Raw genomic sequence first — 22,732 nt, forward strand, 5'->3', positions numbered from 1 at the left:
CTATACTATACTATACTAACACTAATACTATAAAAAAATTGATGATAAAGTCAAGACAACAATTTTTTTATTTTTTTTTATTTTAATAGGTTAGAAATTAAGGTTTGAACAAATTTAAGTTATACAAAGTTAAACTGAATGTTTTTACTTGATGATACCATCTGATGTATCATATAATGTGTTGACAGGTAATATATTTTGGTGCATTTGAAGAAAAGTGATTTATTAAGGGATATATTTATTAAAATTATATTTTAATCATATTTTATATTATATTTTTGGACATCTTTAGAAATTTTTTAATTTATGTAAAAACTTGCACTTTTATTTACAAACTACAACATTTCTGCAGGTTTTTTTTTTTTTTGCGTTTTTCTTTATTTTTGCTTTTTTATTTTAATTTTATTATTATTATTTTTTAAAAATATTTTCCCTAACCTATAAATTTGTGCTATTAAATTTTAGACTGTTATAGTAACTTAATTTGTTATATTAGCTCCAGATTTGGCTTCAGTAATGACTAATCTATTGTTAATGCTCAAATATAATGTAAAGCTTATAGAAAATATTCATGTAAATGAGTGAACTCATTTAAATACATACAGTGGTCAGCACTTTAAAGATGTCATTTGGAAAAGCTTGCAAATGCACCTGGAAAGTGCTACAGTTTGACTGGGGAAAAGGTGTAATAATCCTGTGACGAGTTCCTCAGAGGAATATTTTCCTGCTAAAATCAGTGCAAGCGAAACCTCCGCATGACACAAACCCACACAGACGCAGGGATTTGCGTGTACTAGCTGTGAAATCCAGAATGATTAGGGTGGACAAATGTTATGATTTGTGTTTGCCTGGGCGGATGTCCATCTGTTTTGCATTAGCGGCAGCATGCCTTTCTGCTGAAATAAAACACAACTGCAATTAGAAGATGATGCATGATGTAATCTCGAGTCGATTAGAGCCCGGTTTGCTTTTTTCTCTTGTGATCCGACTCTCTGATGTTAACCCGAGCTGAATCTCATGATGAAGACATTTATTACTTTGTGCCCAGACTTCTCAGCAGGTCAGAGAGCGTAAAATCAAGGTTTTAGCTTTGAGGTCATCTGTGTGCTCTTAAAGTTGACATAATCCAATTTACTGCAGTTGCAGGAGTCTAAAAGGGATTTTCTTTAAAGAAAGCAGAGCTCAAATGTTGACTTGTTTTTGAAAGAAGAATCTTACGCTCTGAACTGTGAGTTATAATCGCAATTTGTTTGTGAAATAAATGAGATGTTAAAAACAAAAATCACATAATTTTAAAGATTATTTAATCAATTTTTAATTAACCATGCTATGTGACTTTGATTAAAGTCCCCTTTAAGGCAAGTCATTTCCCTCAGCAGCCATCTTTGAAACGCCTCTCGTCAGTATGCTCCAAGGTAAGTTCACAAAAACGAATGGAAAAAACGAAAACTAGAATTGAAAAAACATTTTTATTAAAGGGCACATAGTTGACCTCTTTTTTATGATGTAATATTAATATTATGGTTCTTCTGAGTGTGCCAGTTTAGGTTCAGTTTAAAACACAATTCAGATTGTTTTATTATAATGTGTTAAAAAGTGTCATGTTGGGGGCGTGTCCACAGCTTGCTGATTTATGGGTGTGTTGCTTCACATGTAGACTAGTTTCGGCTTCCCGCCAACGTAACAAGGGGGCGGGGCCATGAGCTCACCCGCTCTGCGTTTGCAACAGAGTCTGACAGGAAGACTGAGAGAAGGAGCAAGAGTGAGAGGTTCAGCAATCAGTCGTACATGTACGTCTCTGACACAGACCAAGCAGAGAGTACAAAATCATTTGTGTCTTTGTACAGTTTTACAGCCAACTGTGTGTTAGTTTCAAGTTCTGAGCTTGTACACCGAAACTAATAACCACACACACTGAATTAACTTTGACTGAGGCACCGGATGCGCCGCTCGAAGCCGCGACACGGCACACCAGACACTCTCTGTGGCGCGGCAGAGACATGAAGTGTCCCGAATCGTCGCGCCACGCATTTTTGAATTCTAAACATAGGTTTCTGCAGCGGTCTGCGCCGCCCAGCCGTCGACTTGAGTGTACCCTGATAGAAACCTATGTTTAGAATTCTAAAACGCATGCTAGTTAAGATCACAGGGAGCTTCTGGGATCGCGAGAAATGCAAACGGCTGAAGTATAAGTTAGACTCAATGAGAAGTACACATGTTTGCAAACCTACCTAAAGATACAACCAATAATTCCGATTAGAGCGATAATGTGGAGAATATTGATCTTGTGTTGAGCCCAATGAGCCTTGCATCTAAAAATAGAGCTAGCGTGTTCCTTTAGTGATATCGCTTCGACTCACGCTGAAAATGGCGGACGTGAATCAACAAACTGAGGATATGATGATGCGCCTGTCAATCAATATTGGTGGGCGGGGGGACCGCTCTCCTACGTAAAGTTGCGGTCGATCTGAAAACCGCTCCAATTGGTCCACTGTTTTTGTTAAATTGAAAAAAAGCACTGGGTGTGTTTATATCACCCCAATATGACGCTCTATACACCATACATGCACATATGTCTGTCCAAACAGCTTGAAAAGTAGATTTTTTTACCATGGGTGCCCTTTAACAGAAATAAAAATAAAAACGAGTTTTTAAAAAAAAAAACTAGAACTAAAACTTTGTGTACACACAAAACTAACTGAAACTAACTAAAATTACAGCAAAAACATCCTTTGTTTTAGTCTTTGTAAATGTATTTAATACATAAGCCTTTTAGAGGTCAATCTATTTACTTCGTGATGCAAGTTTTACACCAGATGTTTGAGTTTACGGCACCTCAGAGTCTGTAATCCTGCTGCCATTGGCCAGATCAAGCCGGTCCTCCTCCAGTCAGTCCTCTCTGTTGCTCCTGCGACAAAAACAATGACTGGACATGACAGTATTACGGTGACACATTAAATACGACCCGAGCGGACACTTAAAAGTATGAATTTAACACTTTTGTGTCCCATAATGGGTTTTATTTCTGTATTAGTTATTAACTAATCATTCTTTTTAAGTGAACCGGTTGAACTAATTCACTAAATTGAACTGAATCATTTGAAACGATTCGCGACTCCAGTAAGCACCTATCCACAAATACTTATTTTAACATGCCTGATACCCCCTCTGAATCGAAATAAACCAATTTCCCCAGTTATTCGGTTATTAGAACAGTACACAGAGATCAGATTTGAGAACGGGTGATCTCATAATAATACACGTGGGATTCAGTGAACCGAACACAAACAGTACATGACAGCCTAATGTGACTGAAACTTGAACAACTGCAGCGTGGGCAAACCGAGGGCTTAAATGAGAGGATCTGGGTGAAAGTTTATTTCATAACAGAAATTCGTAATGGATTATAATAAGTGAATCATGAATTTGAATTTCATTTTAGGAATCACCAATAAAATTAAACAGCGGTCACTTTAGTTTCATTTCTAAATGTTTGAATCACACAAAATATGCAGAATTTTAGGTCTGGTCTGAGCTTCTCCCCCGCAAACTCACAAGTCTATAGCGATCGCTGATTGGCTGTTGTACTAGAAGGCGGGGCTTCATTCCCCACATTGACAGCTACACTTTTCCCCATTCAAAACTATACGAGTGACACATCTTGTGTATTCTAGTCTTTGCTTTGATTTACCCTAATTCCAAAGCAGCAAAAATATTTTAGATATTCGCTGTTAGAGCCGGTTTAATTATGCAAATTTCTGAATATTATGTATGGCTAATATTTATTTATTGCATTTATACAGTTTTCTAATGAAAAAAGTGTATATATTGTTATTGTGTGCTTTTAATAGGGTAAATATGGAAGTTTGTGGAAGGACTTATAATTTGTCAGTAACCCGGGTTAAGCACTTCCGGTGAACTGTGTGCCATTACAAAACTGGTCTATTTTCTTTAAAAATCAGCGATCTCCGCTGTCTCAGTGATATCTGATATAAAGCGGGGTCTCAGATTGTACAAAAAGCACTGCAGTAAATTACATTTTTCCCCGCCAGGTCTTTAAAATATGAACATATTTATTTTACACCAGTATGTTCAATGGAGCTTTTGCGCTAACCTGCTAATCCTGACAGGTGCGTGCGAGTAAACAGCTTTTTGTCTCGTTTTACACTTGAGTAACTAAATGAATTCCAAAGTCTTTTTAACTGATATTTTAATGACATTACGATGCTGTAAAAGGAACCGTATAAAGTGGGGAAAAAGTCACATTAACCGTTCACCGAAAGTTTATCAGTATGAGAATATACCCTATTATGTCTTTTGCCTATTGCTGACTGATTACGTCATATCTGGGTTTTAAAGAGTGAAAGAGACGGAGTGAGTTTTTGATCATCATTCCATATTGTATTGTTAAATAAAGATAAAAAGATTGTACCTGCTTTGAAGAACAAGTAAATAAAAAAAAAAAGAGGAGAATATAACGACTTGGAAGAGTTCGATGTGTCAGACTGGTTTCTATAAGGATCATATCTTTCAGGCTTGGTTAATGGAGTGCCATTATATTTGCAATTCCAAAAATAGCATAACATTTACGTTAATGCACAAATGAGAAATTCCAGTTGCATCGAAAGAGTTGAGGAAAAGTTTCCTGTTTTCCGTGAACAACATCCTACTTGTGTCCGTTCTTCAGAGAATATAGTGCACAAGCAGATTTATTTACACGTATTTAGTTTCTTTGGTTTGAGCTTAATCCTTATTAATATGACCACCATTTTTCTATATAAAGATCCTTTTAAAAATTTAGCTTTTGTAAAAAAACAAAACAAAACAAAACAATCCATTTAACTAAACTCAAATATGATTTTCTTTCAATAAAATATTTTTTGTGAGGGGGAATTTTTTTTCTGATCTCGTAAGGAAACTTAACTACTTTGCGTTTTGTCAGTTTTGTAGTGAATTTGTATGAGTTTAAGTTCAGTCGTACAAAAATGTAGGAAATGTAGGAGGGAGGCGTGGCACCCAACCCCACCCCTAAACCCAACCAGCATTGGGGGAAAAGCAAATTGTGCTAAATTGTACGAATTAGGCATAAGATTCTAATGGTATGATAACCTTGGATAAAAATATCACGGTTTTACGGTATCACGGTATTGTGCTCACTGCTCTAAAATGTTTTTCTTAAATGTATGGTTAAAAAACTAAAACTTTTTTCCTTTTGAACACAATTTTATTTTGAGAAGCATTTAAAATATTTTGGAAGAGTAAACATGTCAGGCTAAATGAATTATTAAATGAATTAAAATGGCATCTTTAGATATCTTTCCTGCTGAAGATTCTGCTGTCCTAAAAAACAAAAAAAAAAAACTTAAATAAAAAACTGTACACATACTTTAGGAACGGTATAGCAGTAAATGTTGACCGTTTTAAAACCTTGACTTTTCCAAACCGCGGTATACTCTGAAAATGGTTATCGTCCCATGCCTAGTATGATTCCATATGTGTTGGCCACTAAATCAAAAAGTTAAGAATTGCTGTGGGATGGTGTTGGATTTTTTTTAATAACTATGAAACACAAGCGTTTTTATTTGAAATATATATTTTGTGACGCTATAAATGCTTCCTTTGTGATATTTTTTTTTCCAATGCCAAATGCGGCAAAAACATCATATATATTTACATTTCAAAAAGTTTTTTTGTTTTTATTCTTTCTTTTCTTCTTTCTTTTTATTTATTTTTTAAATGTGCAAGTGAGAAATTTAAGTTGCATCGAAAGGGTGGAGAGAAAGTTTGACGTTTTCAGTGAACAACAATCTACATTAGTGTCTGTTCTTTGGAAAATATAGTGCACAGGCAGATTTATTTACACTTATTTATTTAGTTTGTTCTGAGCTTAATGAATATGAACTGTTATATAGAAAGAAAGGTCCTCTAAACATTATGCTTTTGTAAAAAATAATAATAATAGTTTGTGGTTTTTCTGCAACACGAGTAAACATTTATTTAATTAGCTCTTTTGGCGGAACATTCACTTTAAATCAAAAGAGCAATGCATTTGACATTCCTCATGTGAAAGATTTACTTCTGACTTCACTAATTACATTCCAAGTGTCTCTGGCCTGTGTGTCTAATCATCTCTGGTTTGTCGTTTAACATGTTTGTTTGCTTTCGGGGGTCTTGTTAGCCCGCTGTATGACGCTTTGGCTTTAAAGCTTGGCTCTTGCATTCAAGATATTTATGGCTCGCTCGTATCGGCTGACGCAATGGCACTGAGGCCCGGACCCCCAAAAAGGAAATGGAAAGTAAAATACGGCAGCGATTTTTAATGGTCTGATCCACTGTGGTCTTTCAGGATCACCACATAGACCTTAAATACAATCAACAATGACCAAAAAGAACAGACTTGTCTGCTTGTCTGGAAGAAACTTTTTTTTAAAGCCTGTTTAGCATCAGATGTCTGAGTTTTGTTGTCTACCAGAGTCTGATTTAGGCATGGGACTATAAACAATTTCAAGCTTTACTGTGGTTTGGAAAAATTAAGCAAGCAGGCAGGCAGGCAGGCAGGCATATCTCATTTAAATCATGGTACCCCTACTCTAAATAAATATCCAGTCTACTAGCCATCAACTAAGAGAGGAGGAATTTTAAAACTCAATTGCTTGCAGTATAAATGATCATTTTTTTTCCCCCCTCTTTCTTACACACCGGGAACAGGATATCGACGACCTGATGGTTTCAATTGGAAGGTGTTTGATAAAGGATGTCTCTCATCATTGACAATCATGATAGCCTTATTTAGTACTCTTTCTTTATACTATCAATGCTCTTTAGTTTTATTTAAGTGTTAAAACGGCTAAAATTTTGTGTTATATCATTATTACGGTATATGTACAAGTGTGTTTTTCCCACTATATTATTTAGTTTTTAATGCAGCTGTAACTCAAGCAGAAAAGAAGCATCTATATTAAAATCTGAAACTGAAATCAGCAACCAACTGAAACACATCCCTTATAAAGCAACATCCAAACATGTTATAGAGCTGAACAGTGCAGTGGCTTTACTTTATATCCAAAGAAAGATATCTAAAGATGCCTTTTAAGTTGTAAAGAAATCTGCTGTCTTCATTAGTTTAATAAACACAGAAGTCAGTGAGTTCTTTGAATTCTTTAGCCTGACATGTTTACTGCTGAAAAATATATTAAAATAAAATATATAGTGTTTATTGGGAAATAAATAGTTCAATGGGTATTTAATTTTTTAATTTTTTACTCTGATATTTAGAGCAGTAATCACAGTACCGTAATACCGTGATATTTTAATCCAAGGTTATCCTACCGTCAGGATGTTAAACCAGCTCATGCCTAGTCTGATTTTGCTGGTTTCTCTGTGTGTTTTTCTTTTTTGTGGCGTGCTTCACATTGATGTCAGAGGGTTTAAGGTTTCTCTGCTCTTGTAAAAGCTCTTAGCGCAGCACTTTACTGCCACCAGACTCAAGGCAAGCAACAGCTGAGCTCTGAACTTGAGTCAGGAACACAGATGCTGGTGTCCATCACTTTTATCTGCGTACGCAACCCTTCACGCTGCCCTTGTCTCCTTTCTTGCTCTTTTGTCTCTTAAGCTTTTATTTAATTATTTTTTTTGTGTGGAAATGTCTGTCCTTTGGTTTACTTTTTAAAGGACTATAAAGGCAAAAATGCTGTCGTTTACTTGCCATTTATGTAAACAAAAAAGGATTTTCTCTTATTTACTTATTTATTTACTTGCGTATTTACTTACCTATTTATTTAATTACCTATTTATTTCGTCATTCCTTTACTTATTTATTTACACAGTGTTTCCTCAGATTTTTTTTTCCAGCTGTGGTGGCAGGCCTTTTACACAGATCTTCCAACTACCTATGGCGTTATTTCCTTGCCAGATGTCATGAGCGCAGTATTACAAGTCGAGATTGCATTCATGTAATACGAGCACGTGAAACTTCTTGCGCACCCTCAAATATACACTGCTCAAGTGCAGATTTTCTTGTGCTCTCAAATAAACGCTGCTGAAGTGCGATTTAGTGCATTTATGTAACGAGTATGTCTCCAACATCTATTAGATTTGCTAGGAATATTTATGAATGTCACTAAGGCCGCCTTTACACTGCTCTGTTCAAGTGACTCAATTCCGAATTATTTATTTATTTATTTTCTCCCATGTAGCATAGATCTGATCTGGCTCATGTACGTGTAAGCAGGAACAAATCACATGGATTCTGATTTACTCAAATCAGATTCAGGCCTCGTTCATATGTGAAAATATATCCGATATGAATCAGATCTGTGCCCTCGTGTCTGCAGTGTAAGCAGGTAGATCGGATTTTCACCTGTCAATGCGAGTCACGCGTCATTCAAAACTATAGCGAATGACGTCAACTCTGACACTTTCTTTTCAGAACAGACTTCAGCAGAGTCGCAAACCTTAAATCTCACACACGAGGACTCAAACAGCTTTTATATTGTCATATAGCACAGGTATTTAAGCATGTTAACGATAGCGAAATGTCCGCCACGCAACCAATATAAACTAATATAAAACTAGTGCATACATCACATGCATAAATCACGGCATGGACATGACATTAAGATGCCTAAAGGTTAAAAAAGCCTATATATCAAAAGAAGATGGCCAAATGAGAACCTTTCTGTCATAAACTATATTAAAACAGCTTGTCAAAAGCTGCGAACAGATTACATACAGGAATAGAGAAAAGAGCACTCTTTAATTATCAGCTGTTAGTCAGCGCCCGCGCTTTTTTTTTTTTCCTGGTGATTGCGCCTTTGTCATGTGCTGTGTAAATGCAGATGATCGGATACGAGTCACTTTAAAAAGATGATGTAAGCAGGTCATTAAAATCGGATACAGTCACAAAATCAGAATTGATCATCAAGATCTGCAGTGTAAATGCAGCCTAATTGACCTACAGAGCGGCATTGATGCGTCATGAAGTAAAGTGAAACGGATATAAACTCCAGCAAGGTAAAGTCATTGCAGGCAGAGCCATAAACCTTTATCTATAAATACAATATAATTATGGAAACTGTGTTCATCATAACTGAAATCTACATTGTGTTTGCTGGCCTCACGCACCTGCATGTCACGCAGCATGTCAAATTAAAGGGTTAAACAAACTGTTACAAATTTACTTAGTTATTTTTAATAGGTTATATTAATTATAGTTTTTAAATATTTACTTGAGTATGGCTTACGTTGGTTTTATTTAAGTATTTAACATCTATGTTTCTTAAATGCTCTTATTTTACAGTGAAATATTCCAATGCATTTTTTATTTTTAGTATTTTTTTATTTAGTTAAATTTTTATTTCAAATTATAATTTTTTTATTTTATTTTTTCTGCCTTTTAAAATATGTAAAATCTCAATGTCCAATTGTGTTTGTGACTGTTTTTCTAATTACCTTTGCTATGCTTCTGGCTAGAAGGTTAATAATAGCTTATAGACCTCTTACACCATGTCACCTTAGAAAAAACATAATATACAGTGCTCAGCATCAGTACACCTCTCACAAATCTCACATTTAAATTGTTATTTTCTAAAGGAAGCTTTACAATATTATATCATTATTATTATTATTATTATTAATATTATTATTATTTATTTATTTTTTATTTTTTTTAAATATATTTATGATCTGTTTTTTGTCCTGTCTCTGTTATCCTGTTGCACTGTAGAAACTCCGTCACGAAAACAAATTCCTCGTGTGTGTGTGTGAACATACCTGGCAATAAAGCTCTTTCTGATTTCTGATTATATTAATACTATACAACATTAGTCATTACTGAAGCCAAATTTGAAGCTAATCTAACAAAATAAGTTATGATAATGGTCCTAAATTAGTACAACCAAATTGATATGTTATAGAAAAATATTTTACAACATATAAAAATAGTAAAACTCAAGAGAAACAAAAAAAAAGTGTAAAATTGTTGAAATTTTGTAGTTTGCAACTTATGAATTTAAATATATTATCTTTTTATTTCTAAAGATCTTCGGTGACTAAAATATTATTTTAAAAATATATATCTGTGGATTAAAAATGGATAAAAATATTCATTTTCAAAATGGGGTGAACTCCATTATGCTGAGCACTGTATTTAAAGTGTTTTATGTTACTTGGTAACCTGTTGTAGATCAGGTGAAATAGACGAAACCCTGAGCTATTTCAGAGGGCTAGAACATTTCTCTTTTTAGTTACAAATTTACTTAGTTATTTTTAATAGGTTATATTTATTATAGTTTTTAAATATTTACTTGAGTATGGCTTACGTTGGTTTTATTTAAGAATTTAACATCTATGTTTCTTAAATGCTCTTATTTTACAGTGAAATATTCCAATGCATTTTTTATTTTTAGTATTTTTTTATTTAGTTAAATTTTTATTTCAAATTATAATTTTTTTATTTTATTTTTTTTTGCCTTTTAAAATATGTAAAATCTCAATGTCTAATTGTGTTTGTGACTGTGTTTTTCTGATTACCTTTGCTATGCTTCTGGCTAGAAGGTTAATAATAGCTTGTAGACCTCTTACACCATGTCACCTTAGAAAAAACATAATATACAGTGCTCAGCATCAGTACACCTCTTACAAATCTCACATTTAAATTGTTATTTTCTAAAGGAAGCTTTACAATATTATAATATCATTATTATTATTATTATTAATATTATTATTATTTATTTTTTTTTATTTTTTTAAAAATATATTTATGATCTGTTTTTTGTCCTGTCTCTGTTATCCTGTTGCACTGTAGAAACTCCGTCACGAAAACAAATTCCTCGTATGTGTGAACATACCTGGCAATAAAGCTCTTTCTGATTTCTGAATATATTAATACTATACAACATTAGTCATTACTGAAGCCAAATTTGAAGCTAATCTAACAAAATAAGCTATGATAATGGTCCTAAATTAGTACAACCAAATTGATATGTTATAGAAAAATATTTTACAACATATAAAAATAGTAAAACTCAAGAGAGTTTGTAGTTTGCAACTTATGAATTTAAATATATTATCTTTTTATTTCTAAAGATCTTTGGTGACTAAAATATTATTTTAAAAATATATATCTGTGGATTAAAAATGGATAAAAATATTCATTTTCAAAATGGGGTGAACTCCATTATGCTGAGCACTGTATTTAAAGTGTTTTATGTTACTTGGTAACCTGTTGTAGATCAGGTAAAATAGACGAAACCCTGAGCTATTTCAGAGGGCTAGAACATTTCTCTTTTTAGTGTTTGTTTATATTTATTAATTTATGTTTTCATTGTGTACTTTTATTTGTTTATTTATTTGAATTGATGTATTTTTATTAATGTTTAGACACAACCTTCAAGCAATCAAACATTTAATCAAAAAACTTAAATGTATAATGATGAAACTGGATCTGTTGTTGGCTGGGAGTGTAACTAAAAAAAGAAAAGCTTAAACCTAACAGTTATGTCTGGCATGTCTACTCAATAATAATAATAGTAATAGTAATAATAATAATAGTAATAGTAATAATAGTAATATACTAATAATAATAATAATAATAATAATAATAACTATAATATTATAATATAATAATATAATAATAATAATATAATAACAACAATAATAATAATAATAATAATAATAATAATAATAATTATTATTATTATTATTATTATTATTATTATTATTATTATATAACAATATTTATAATAATATAATAATAATAATAATAATAATAATAATAATAATAATAATAATAATAACAATATAATAAAATAGTAATATAATAATAGTTATAATAATTATATAATAATAATAATAATAATAATAATAATAATAATAATAATATAACTTTTGAAAAACGTTTTAAGTAGCAGACAATTTTTATCAGAATTCTATTTCAAATTCAGATTTCGATGTTTTGCCTAAATATTGCAGCCTCTAAATTGATAATATTCAGCATGAACTCTGACCTCTCCTGGTTTGCAGTATATTCTGTATATGTTTGCCAGTCTGACTCACCTGATTGAGGACTTTCTGTGGGTTTGTTGTTCAGATTCAGACGTTTCCTCATGCAGACGTCACAGTGCTGCTTGTGTTTCATAAATATTTGCATGGTCTAAAACCGGCTGTTGACAGCTGAAGCTCGAGGACAATAACTTTTGTTCCGTTTTCCCACTGCTGTTCATCCAGAGCTCCGCCGAGGAGACTGTAAATGTTTGTGGAAGTGACTAGCAGACCGGAAATGTGCCTGTAGGGATAGAGCGTCTGAATTTACCAGCACAGATGTTAAAGTCTCAGTGAAACCAAAATAATGTAATTTAGATGCTAGCATCAGTATGTTAGTATTACAAATGTCTATAATTTAATTGGCTTCAAAACAGTGAGGCAGTTCATATTAAGAATGAGATATAAACACCCAAAAATTGTCACTTTTCTCTAATGTCTAATGTTTCTCATCAAATCTTCTGACCAATCAAATGCTCTCTAGTATCTTACATGCCCTGCCCCCTTTGAGACAATATTACTGTATGTACTTAAGGTCAACCATTCTCACTGACCTCATCTACTCTGTCCTGCCCTGTCTTCATGCTTCAGTTGAAGTTACTTCACACACAGAACAGAAATGTGAATTAAAACACTTCACAGGACGTTTAAAGTGAAAGTTCACCCCAAAATGAAAATTATGCCATCATTTAGAGGTTACAGAGTGTGTCTTGTTTAAACTAAAACGAACAAAAAAACGAAAGCTAGAAGTGAAAAACATTCGATTATCGAAATAAAAATTAAAACGAGAACTGAAACTGTGTTGTGTACATAAAAAAACTAACTGAAACTAAATTCACAGCAAAAACATTCCTCATTTTCATCTATGTTAATGTATTTAATACATTAGCCTACTGTAAATCTTGTGTATACTGTAAGTCTGTGATACTGTAATACTGTAAGTCTGTGATGCCATTGGCCAGATCAGTCCTTGCTGTTGCTCCCGCGACAAAAACAAGTGGACATGACAGTAACACGGTGGCAGCATTAAATACAGAGACTTAAATTCATTAGTTTAACACATTCATGTCCAGTAATGGCTTTTATAACTGTATTAGTGAACGCGATCCCAAACAAATCGTTCTTCTAAGTGAACCGGTTGAACTAGTTCACTGAATCATTAGAAATGATTCACATCTCCAGTAAGCACTTGTGCACAAATGACTTATTTTTTAACATGCCTGATACCCCCTCTGACTCGAAATAAACCAATATATACAGAGTTATTCAGTTATTAGAACAGTAGGCTACACTGAGAAGCGATGAACTGATAATACTGCGCATGCGTGATTCATTAAACTAAACACAAACAGTACAGCCTGCTGTGACTGAACTAAACTTGAAGAACGAGTAAACCGAGGGCTTCAATAAGAGGATCTGGCGAATCGCATGTTCATTTCATAGCAGAAAATTGTAAAGAAATAAGTGAATCAGGCTTCAGTTGGGTTGCAAAACATAATTGTAAGAAACTTTTCAAGTCATGGTGGTGTTTTAAGTGTCTGAAATTATGATTGCTGACTGCATATTTTTGGTATATTGAGTCCTAATATGGGAGGATTGTCACAAAAGATCCATTTTCGCGTTAAAGATCTGAACTTCCCGTCATTACCGTGTCTCTAACATCAGAAGCAGCCCTGCACACATGTTGTATTTAGACCTGCTGTCATGTGGACTGTTGTGTTTGAGTTTGAGGATGTGTAGATGGTAGTGGTAGATGGTAGTTTTCATGTGTCCTCTGAATACATGTTTCAAAAATATCAATGCCATATCTTTGGTTGAGTTTTTTTTATACAGTATTTATTCTGATGATTTTGAAACTTGCACCTAACAAATATCCCTTTTTTGAAAACAATAACAATAAGCTAAAACTAATACTGAAACTAATAAAGACTAAACTAAAACTAATCAATTTCTAAATATACAAACTAATAAAAATGAGTAAATCTACCTACTAATTAAAACTAACTGAATTTGAAAACAAAGTCAAAACGAAATATAAACTAATATAATGGGATGCTTCTGCAGCTGGAAGTCAACCAGAATTATTTATTAAATTAATTAAATAACCTGTTATCTATATGTTAACATTTACCCATACCTCAACCCTAAACCCAACCCTCACAGTAATGTAAAAACAGTAATTATACAGAGTATTATTTATTAAACTATTTATTAAATTGTATTTAATTAATGTCTACCCCACCCTAATCCTCACAGTAAAGTAAAAACAGTAATTATACAGAGTATTATTCATATTATTCATTAAATTACCCATTAAATTGAGTTTAATAAAAGTCTACCCCACCCTAATCCTCACAGTAAAGTAAAAACATTAATTATACAAAGTATTATTTATTAAACTATTTATTAAATTGTGTTTAATTAATGTCTACCCCACCCTAATCCTCACAGTAAAGTAAAAACAGTAATTATACAGAGTATTATTTATTAAAATATTTATTAAATTGTATTTTATTGTCTACCCCCACCCTAATCCTCACAGTAATGTAAAAACAGTAATAAGTAGTTTAATAAATAATATGAATAATACTCTGTATAAAGTATATTTTATTAACACCTACCCTACCCCAAGTCTCGCAGTAGAATTAAGACATTAATTGCTGTACAGTAATTGTATTGTTATACTAATTTAAATGATTATCATAAACTTCTGGCTGCAGATGGGTCCCTTCTAAACTTTACCACCAAGCTGTTATCGTGGTAACTTGCTACTGTAAACGGATGCCTGCAACACTTGCCCCGCCTTCAAGTTCTTCTGATTGATCCACTGCTTTGGAACTGACATTGAGCAGCTCTGCATGTTAAAAGTTGAAATTCTTAGTAGGGTTTGCACGATATATTTCAGCATAGATATCGCAATGTGCGAGTCCACAGTAGTCACATCGCAGGGATCTGCATTGCAGTTGGGATTATAGTTGACCAGACATTACAGTTAATGGAGTAATTACAAATTTTAACCGCTGAGTGAAACATAAATTAAATATTTGTAGCTTACAGATTGATTTGTACATTGTTACAAACTGTCCAGCTCTAGACAGTCTGCAACATAAAGTCCACGCCACCAATTGAATAATTCATAAAAACGAAGATTTATTAAAGTAATTTAAACAAGATCAAATGCAAAATACATAATCTTTCAAACAAACAAACAAATCTGGAGCTGAAGGAGACCGATCAGGCAGCCCAAGTCAAGCCAGCAACGCAAGCTTCTCCCCGATGGAACAAATGAGGAAACCTATAATGCATTCATCACCGGCAGCGCGACTCACCTGTAATGCACTCCAACCTGCGCGCATAAGAGAACAAGTAACTTCAAGACAATAGCGCCATCTAGTGGACATCCCAGCACCAGCAAAAGAAAAGTAAACAAACCTGTGACATTATATACATTATTTACTCAATTAAATTACTTAATTTATTATTATTATTATTATTATTATTATTATTATTATTATTATTATTATTATTATTATTATATAGTGATTATTTAATGTGTGTGTCTGAATACTTTCCAGAAAATCATAAATCCTTGTTTGTTTGCATCTTTTCTCTGTTGTTTTTAACTTTGCTTGTCATTTTTAAATTGTTTTATGCAGAATCATCCCAATCGATTCAAAATTATGAATCATATTTATTTTTATATATTTAATTATATTTATATTTATTATATACAAGCTATTCAAGTCATCTGCTAAAATTGCAATATTTTCATTCACTGCGATATATGAATGCAATGTTAGTTTTTTCCAATATCGTACAGCCCTAATTCATAGTGTTAATTGTAAATAATGTGGCACTCATGCATATACTGAAGAATGCTGGAAAATTTGACAAACTCAAATGATTCCCCCTCCAACATTCTTCAGAATATCTTCTTTTGTGTTCAACATAAGAAATTTCTAAAAGTTTAAAACAACTTGAATTTTTGCATTTTATTGTGAACTATCTCTTTAAATGTTTGGGTACTACTTTCATGAAAACAGGCCTCTGTAAAGCTGGATCTCATTAGGGTGTTTCCACCAAGTGTCTTATTATCTTATTACACAGACTAAGTGCTATTAATGATGCACAGCATTTTGCATGTTGAGTTGCTTTGATTTTGTGGCCAAATGTGGTGCTGTTTGGGTCCTGTTAACCCTTCTGGAGGATGATGTAAACGCGTCTCATTCCAGATGTGTCTTTCTCAATTAATGTACGTTTAAAAGCAGAAATGCTGTGTTTGTAGGGCAGACTAACCTTTGAGAGCTGTGCCACAGGTGCGCCCTTTTTTCAGATTTAATATGAGTCTTTTGTGTCTCCAGAATGTGTCTGTAAAGTTTCAGCTCAAAACACCCATCAGATTTTTTATTATACCCTTTATAAGAGTCTATTTTAAACATTTTTGCACCAGGAGGCTGTTTTGTTGTACTGCACCTTTAAGGCTTGTCATCCCCGCCCACCGTTTCTACGTGCCTTAATCTCCTCCCTCGGTTGCGTCAGACAACAGACAGACTTAAAGGAAGCAGATCTCACATAGCGTTTGTAAGAAATACTACAGTAAGAACTTTACTAATTGGTATTTGATTCATTTGTTGTGTTAAGATGAGTCAATTTAGTCGCACACAATGTTGTTACACACACACACACACACACACACACACACACACACACACACACACACACACACACACACACACACACACACACACACACACACACACACACACACACACACACACACACACACACACACACACACACACACACACACACAAACAGACACAGACAGACAGACAGAGCGCACGTTTAGCTTTGCACTCTTTTTGCACGCATATGTGACAGAATACAGGTTAATCTCCACTGCTGTATGGATCTAAATTTAAAGTAACTAACACATTTAAGTGACTTTTTTGCAGAGAAAGTAATGTAAAAGGATGTGTTGTGTAAATTTGGCCTTTTTTTGTCTCCTCAAGATTACAATGGGCTTTAGATTGTAATTGATTTAGTTATTTTATTTAGGATTAAGCTTTTTATTTATTTATTTTAAGTGTCTTAGGATTGTAATATATTACTTTTAAAAGTAACTTTACCCATTTAATCATAGTGTGTCATTTGAGTTACTCTGAAACTGCTCTTATTTTCCCAGAATGCATCAGACATGGGCTGACTCAGCCTTGCAGATTCCTATTCTGGTTTTACCTAAATATGGGAACTCTTTAACACAAGTCAGTCATTTCCACTTGGATGTGAGTGAGGACACACTTGTGTTTATACAGCACACAGAGCCCCGACAGCAGTACAACACTTTCCATGTTACAAAATGTGTACGTAGATTTCCATGTAACGCCGACATGAGCATATTTCCCTACATTCTCTTGACTTTCCCTTTCGGGCTACGCCTTGGGTGTTTTTCAGAGTGATTTATATGCTGAGACTTGCTTCACTGCCAGCTCAGTCTTATCTGAAAGAGCCGCGCTGTAGCACTGTAAAAGTCAATGCTGCGTTAAAGTGCCGGATTATTTTTGACTGCCTTTTTTTGTTATGATGATGATGAAGGGTTTATCAACAGTGTTTCAGTAGACTCTGCTTCCGCTCAGGTGTGTGTGTTTAGATTCTGCTGTTTTCTTTCTCTGACAGTGGTTTGAATAGGTGTGGTTGCCTGATATCCTGATCTTTTACTGATCTAAATCTTGTCATTTATTCAGATTAATGCGACTAAAGTGCTTTTGAATGGTTTGTAAAGTGATGGATTTCTGGAGGAATAATAGTGATAAAACACTTGATGAAACGGGTTTAGAGAGATGCTCCCATTTTTAATGCTGTTGTTTGCTGGCCTATTTAACACACTGAGTCCTGGGTTTAGAATCTGGGGCATATTATAATGCGTTCAGGAGATTTTTGATGCCAGTAAATAAAAATAAAATGGAGTATTTAATACATACACAAAGCTCAGACTTGAGAAATTGGCTTAATTGTTAACTTTGACAGGTAAATTAACAGTTAACATGCACTTTTTTGACTTATTAGTGTTTTGAATTGGCCTGTAATTGAGTTTATGTAATTTTGTCAATTTGTCGTTTGTTTTAAACCATTTTAAAGACATTTCCATTGTTATTTACCTGTGATGGGTGCTTTCAGACTCATTAAAAGCGTGATGTTATCTTATTTAAAAACTAACAATAATAAATAATGTTTCCGTCTAAAACATGGGTGCCCAAACTTCTTCCTGGAGAGCCGGAGTCCTGCAAAGTTTAGTTCCAACCCCAATCAGACACACCTGGTCTAGCTATTCAAGCTCTCACTAGGCTTTTTAGAAACATTCTTGCAGGTGTGTTGAGGCGAGTTGGAGCTAAAATCTGCTGGACACCAGCCCTCCAGGACACCCCTGATCTTAAATGTTGCTAGCTCAATGTGAACGTTTTGCTTGTTCAAAAATAAAGACTCATTTCCTGCTGATATTTGTGAAAAATGACACTCCTACTTGTTAAAGTGAAAGTGAAAATTGTGTGTTACTGAACAATATTATATCTTATAAAAACAAACCCACACAGGGATTTTATTTCACTTTCATAACTTATTTAGATGCTAGTGCTGACTCCATAATTTCAGCTCACACATTGATTAAACGGCATATAATATAATATAATATAATATAATATAATATAATATAATATAATATAATATAATATAATATAATATAATATAATATAATATAAATACCCCCAGACCACATAGACCACACCTAGCATCTAGACTGTCACTCCGCACAGGATGTTTGGCCATAGGAGAAATAGTCGTGCCCAACTGAGCCTCGTTTCTCTCTCTGTTTTTTTTTCTCCCTTCACTTTTGTCAATTGGTGAAGTTTGTGCTTGCTTGGACTTGTTTAGCTGTGCATCAATGGATTTACTCTTCAGAGTTTGGGTTTTTAGTGGTGAAAATTAAACCACACTGAACTGATCTAAACTGAACTTCAACTCTGAAAACTGACCTGACACCATTTCAATTCACTATAATCTTCTATGTGAAGCTGCTTTGACACAATCTACATCGTAAAAGTGCTATAGAAATAAACATTAAATGATTTGAACATAATAATTAACTTTTAGACCACTTTAGCAACCATTCAATTCCTTAATACTTAGTTTTCATGGCAATATTTGACATTTTCCATGTCTTAATTTAAAAGCCATTGATTTAAATGGAAAGGTTTTATGACACTGTCAAACACCACAATGCCCCTTTATGTAGTGCTATGTTGGCAGCTCTTATATTATGCGTATTTATTATTGTATCATGTATGGCCATACACCCAAAGAGCTTCACAATCATGAGGGGGGTCTCTCCACACCACCACCAGTGTGCAGCTTCACTTGGATGATGTGACTGCAGCCGCAGGACAACAGCACCGGTGTGCTCACCACACACCAGCTATTGGTAGAGTGAAGGGAAGCCAGTTCAGTGGATGGGGATGATTGGGAGGCCATGATGGCTAAGGGCCGATGGAGGGAATTTGGCCAAGGGTTACACCGCTACTCTTTACTATTCTCATCCGAAAGACGGCACTCACTGACAGTATATTGTCCCCTTCACTATACTGGGGCATTAGGACTCACACAGACCGCAGGTTGAGCGCCCCCTGCTGGTCTTACTGAAACCATTTTCAACAGCAACCTAGTTTTCTCATGTGGTCTCCCATCCAGGTACTGACCAGACTCAGTCCCGCTTAGCTTCAGTGAGTAACCAGTCTTGGGCTGCAGGGTGATGAGGCTGTGGTCTGCAAATGTTTTGAATATTTTGTTGAATCTGTTTTTTGTAATGTTATCATGTCGTCTCCTGAAGCTTCTTTATATCCTGCCTAACTGGTGCTGGTTTTCGGTGTGTTTTCCAGCTGACTCCAGGCGGGAAGGCGGCGCAGGCTGGAGTGGGTGTTGGAGATTGGGTGGTGTCCATCTTTGATGCCAATGCAGAGGAGATGACCCATGTGGAGGCCCAGAACAAGATTAGAGCTGCCACTGACTCCCTCAAGCTCACTCTGAGCAGGTACACACACACACACACACACACACACACACACACAGACACACACATTCAAACTAGGAAAATGACATTTTGGTTACACTTGTTTTGGTCCCTCTTTATATTAGGTGATCTTAAAGGGCACCTATGATGAAAATCATCTTTTGTAAGCTGATGGGACAGAACTGTGTGTAGCGTAGTGTGTCCACTGTCATGCTGGAGTGATAGAAACACAAGTCTCTTTTTCAAAAAATTCCTGATGTTAAAAGAAGGTCCAAATCCCTCAATTTTAAGTCCGATGCAACATGATGTTGGAGTGCGGTTTCCCTGTCCACTGAATTGATTGACAGCTGTGTATTAACATGCATCCATAGTAACACATATAATCATATGCACAGAACAGGATTTGCAAAGAAACTCTGATTAAAAGATCTGTTCCAACTCTGTGATCAGCTGCAGCTCTTGAGTTTTACAAGTTTAAAGCGTTTTTAAAACTGAGCATGTTGGTAAGAAAAGATTCAAAGAGTCCCGGTTTGTGGATGTCAAATCTGGTTTATTTTGTACAGCAGCATAATGGACATAGCAGTGTATATTAACTTATTTCTTATCATATTTGCCTAAAAAAGTTGTGCAAAAACAAAGCGTGCATGTTCGTGTGTGTGTGTGTATACGGCGAACTTTGCGATGACATTTATGTGACTCATCATTGCAGAAAGGCTTGGACAAACTCCACAACACATATATCAAATAAACTTTCTTGGTATTTTGATATTGAAATAAATACATCATCTTCATTGCAGTCTCCGTCACTGACTACTGTTTTTGTCAGGGGTCACCAATCTCGGTCCTGGAGGGCCGGTGTCCCTGCAGGGTTTAGCTCTAACTTGCCTCAACACACCTGCCTGGGTGGTTCAAGTATACCTAGTAAGACCTTGATTAGCTCATTCAGGTGTGTTTGATTAGGGTTGGAGCTAAAATCTGCAGGACACTGTTTGTCCCTGTTTGTCTTTTAACTTTTATATAAACCTTATAGAGGGTGGCGCAGTAGGTAGTGCTGTCGCCTCACAGCAAGAAGGTCGCTGGTTCGAGCCTCGGCTGGGTCAGTTGGTGTTTCTGTGTGGAGTTTGCATGTTCTCCCTGCGTTCGCGTAGGTTTCCTCCAGGTGGTCTGGTTTCCCCCACAGTCCAAAGACATGTGGTACAGGTGAATTTGGTAGGCTAAATTGTCCGTAGTGTGTGTGTGTGAATGAGTGTGTATGGATGTTTTCCAGAGATGGGTTGCAGCTGGAAGGGCATCCGCTGTGTAAAACATATGCTGGATAAGTTGGCGGTTCATTCCACTGTGGCGAACCCGGAATAATAAAGGGACTAAGCCGAAAAGAAAATGAATGAATAAATGAGTAAACCTTATAGAAACGGTTATAGATTTTTCTTTTATTATTATTATTATTATTATTATTATTATTATTCTTATTATTATTAATTATTTTTTAAAATGTATTTTATTTCATGTACTATTTATTGCTGTTGATGTCTTTTATTGTTATAATTCTGTTGTTATTGTTGTAGAAAAGTGATATTCATAAAATGTTTAATCTGGTTTTGCCATAACATAGCCAAGATACACTATTTAACGCAACATTTTACACCAAATGAATGACAACAGATCATTTTACATATGTATAAGCGTGAAAGTGCTGAGTGAAAGTGCTGAGTGTTCAAGCATTTTTAATATCTTAAAATAATTCTCATTGTGGCTCTTTGGTGGATAAATAAAGAATATGAATAGACAAGTTCAGTTCGGCTCATCTCCCGGAATGCCTGAGGGCGGAGCGAGCTGATTGGAGGATCTAGTGTTAGTGGGCGGGGCCTCATGAGTCAGCTTAATGATGTCATCTTTGAGGTGTTGTGTCGTAAGTGTGAATAATATGTGTTTGTCTGTGTTTTATATCATAATAATTAGACTGAGAGATGGCTGCTGTGTCATAAGCATTGTTTTCTGTCTGACACACGCACACACAAAGGCTGATGTCTGGACACGTCTGTATTTACTCAGGGATGTGCTTTTATTACAGAGGCCGCTGTGGTTTTGGTTTACTCTTCAATTGTGGTTTTGTGAGTTCTTTGAAACACACGATCTCTTTTTAGATTTGCATTGTTGTCCTGGTTTGCTCTTGCTTTGTGTATTTTGGTAATTGTTTGTTTTAAGTGTTAAACTTCAGTGTGAGCTCAGGATTGTTTGTCTCTGTCTTTGTGATTTTTAAAATGGATTATTTTAGTTTTTGATTTCCTTGTTGATGATAATAACACGGGTCACACTCACTGTTTACACACAACCAAAGAGCCTAGAAATATTTCCTGTAGTGAATGTAAGATAGCAGTCAAGTTCAGCAATCACATTGTTTGTATGTGATTCTTACCGAAGCTAAGAAGAGCTATAATACATAGTAGGTGATGATAATGGGCCCGCTTCAGACCGGAGGTTAAGTGAAAACTCAGAGTATTTTAACCCTGAAATGAGAGAAACTCTGGGTTTTCCGTTTCAAAATGGCAGGTTTGTTAAACTGGAGAAAGCAGGGTAAGTCAAGCCTGTTTCTGAAAGAGAGGTAACTTTAACTCAGACAGTTACTGTGTAACT

General features: G+C 34.7%; 1 protein-coding gene across 2 annotated transcripts in view; it reads left to right on the forward strand.

The window, feature by feature from the left end:
• LOC130240547 (PDZ and LIM domain protein 7-like) overlaps positions 1–22,732 on the forward strand; it is a 77,283-nt gene that overhangs the window by 26,785 nt on the left and 27,766 nt on the right. For both annotated transcript variants that reach the window (XM_056472118.1, XM_056472119.1), the window contains exon 3: positions 19,968–20,119. In XM_056472118.1, the coding sequence (XP_056328093.1) occupies positions 19,968–20,119 (152 nt within the window). The remainder of the gene's footprint in view (positions 1–19,967; positions 20,120–22,732) is intronic.

Source organism: Danio aesculapii, chromosome 14 (assembly GCF_903798145.1).
Source record: "Danio aesculapii chromosome 14, fDanAes4.1, whole genome shotgun sequence".
NCBI classification, from domain to species: domain Eukaryota; kingdom Metazoa; phylum Chordata; class Actinopteri; order Cypriniformes; family Danionidae; genus Danio; species Danio aesculapii.